General features: G+C 35.6%; 1 protein-coding gene across 1 annotated transcript in view; it reads right to left on the bottom strand.

The window, feature by feature from the left end:
* Positions 1–1,053: 1,053 nt before the first annotated feature.
* Positions 1,054–2,087, bottom strand: part of KIF26A (kinesin family member 26A) — a gene marked incomplete at its 5' end in the record, with an annotated part of 66,030 nt that continues 64,996 nt past the window's right edge. Inside the window, 1 exon segment of the mRNA XM_009072958.1 lies at positions 1,054–1,592. Coding sequence (XP_009071206.1) covers positions 1,417–1,592 — 176 coding nt within the window.

Below are 2,087 nucleotides of genomic sequence, written 5' to 3'. Positions count from 1 at the left end.
TTTTAGCCCAAGAGGTATATGACATTTAAGACACTGTCCCACAGCTCATCCTCTCTCTTCTGAACATTAGAACCACATCCATAGCAAAAAAGCACTGGTAACAATAGATGTATCTTTTATTCACAGATAAAAACAGAAGCAAGCTGTTATCATACATATTTATACAAAGGAATCGAAAAAACCATAAAAAGGAAGATGATTAGAAAATATGATTCGTTATGAAAGGTGGTATTACATACACTATTAAACCTTTCCAAAAGTATTTGTTTGGCAACAATTTATCAATAGTTTCCACACTTAAGTGGCCTCCTTCAAAAAAGCACAAATCTCATGCAGCATGTATAAACTTGATCCTGAGGGTTTGCCTTCCTTAGAAAAACTGTAAAAAGATATACTATTTGTCTTAAAAGTTCAAAATTCAAATGCTATATTTATAGTCAAAACTATATAAAAATATGGACCTAACTTAACATTTACAAAAACTTTTTTTTTTTTGCTCCTCTTTTTTTTTTCTTTTTTGTTTGTTTTATGGTTTTGGTAATAAACATAAGTCTCAATTCCTGCAGTCAGAGAGGAAAAAAAAAAGAAAACCAGAACAAACCACAGTGCCCTTTGTAGATTTCCTCACATTAAGTTTACAACTCCAAAAAGACCAGGTCTGTGAAGAGCGAGGTTAGTAACCAGGAAGTAGGTAAGCAGTTAATATATATCTATATATGTATATATAAAATGGGAAACAAACATTTCTTTTGATCTGAAAAAGTAATACAAAACCTGAAGGTAAAACAACCATCTCAAAAATGCCATAATACTCCTTTTCAATAGATAAATGCTCATAAAAATATCTCGAACCCTAACCAAGAAAACAATTATAATACAATTGTAATTCTGCTACATAAAACAGCTTTTCTATGAAACAAGAAGGCAAGTTCAGGTATGAAAACATAATTTACTTATTGCTTTTGCTACAATGTTGTTTGTTTTCTTGTTTTTTTACATATAGTCATAAATACACTATACAGTATAAAATATTTCGTAGGAATACATTTTGTGGTCTGCTTAGGTTTGCTGGCTTTAATTCTAGCACCAAATACAAAAAATGAAAATCAAATGAACTTTAAAGGCACTTCCATTGTATGTCTGTTTGTTTGTTAATTAACATCACGGTTTGTACTCAATTTCTTCGCTTCCCTCTGCTGGAAGCAATACTTAATCCTACTTTGTACAGCTCAGGTCACATTGAGGCACCAAATGATTTATGAACATTCCCATCCCTCAGCTGTTTCTTTCTCTTACAACATTCATTGTTGCTTTTTAGTCTTCTCTCTTCCTTCACTTCCCAGCTCCTTTATCTCCTAACTCCTTCATGTCAGACGACCCAGCTCCACTTGCTCCAGTCCCTTGACAAACCTCTCTTCAAACCTCCACTTCCCTCACTCCCTCTTGAGCATCTGTTACTCCAATATCAAAACACGTCACGATCATGATATGTGACTTGCACAGATTAACACACTGCTCCAGTTCTTCTGTCACTTGTTCCAGTGCCTCCAGGTACTCCTGCGACTCCTTATCAAGATCAGGATCCACTTCAACTGTCAGACAAAAAAATTACTGAGTAAGAGAAACAGCTCATCATCGTAAAACATTATTCTAGCACAAGGGAGCCAATAATAGAGAGCAAAATTGAATTTATCTTCAACTAGAACTTTGTTCTGCAGATGCAAAACTCTACCCTGAGCCTCTAGTTCAGCACAGCACTCAGTCTGTGACCAAATCTCATGCCTCAGTTTCCCAGCTATAACACGGATATAGAAACAATTTTCCTTCTTCAGAAAGAAGGAGAAGAAAAGATTATATCAATATTTAATATTAACAGCATCACAGTGTGTCTGTCTCTGTGCTGTTTTGACGTTCTCTTCTGGATGGTTTGGAAGGGGGTTTTGTTCAAATCCCATGTCACAGAAATACAGAAATATTTCTGTGGGGAAGGAATTGAAACCAGCAGTGAGGAGAAAGACTTGGGAGTGACAGTGGATGAGAAGCTCAGCATGAGCTGCAGTGTGAGCTCAGCCCAGAAAGCCAATGGA

The sequence above is a fragment of the Acanthisitta chloris genome, unplaced genomic scaffold (genome assembly GCF_000695815.1).
Source record: "Acanthisitta chloris isolate BGI_N310 unplaced genomic scaffold, ASM69581v1 scaffold1794, whole genome shotgun sequence".
Lineage (NCBI taxonomy): Eukaryota > Metazoa > Chordata > Aves > Passeriformes > Acanthisittidae > Acanthisitta > Acanthisitta chloris.
The sequence above is the reverse complement of the archived record's forward strand: the minus strand, read 5'-3'. Positions and strand labels throughout refer to the sequence as shown.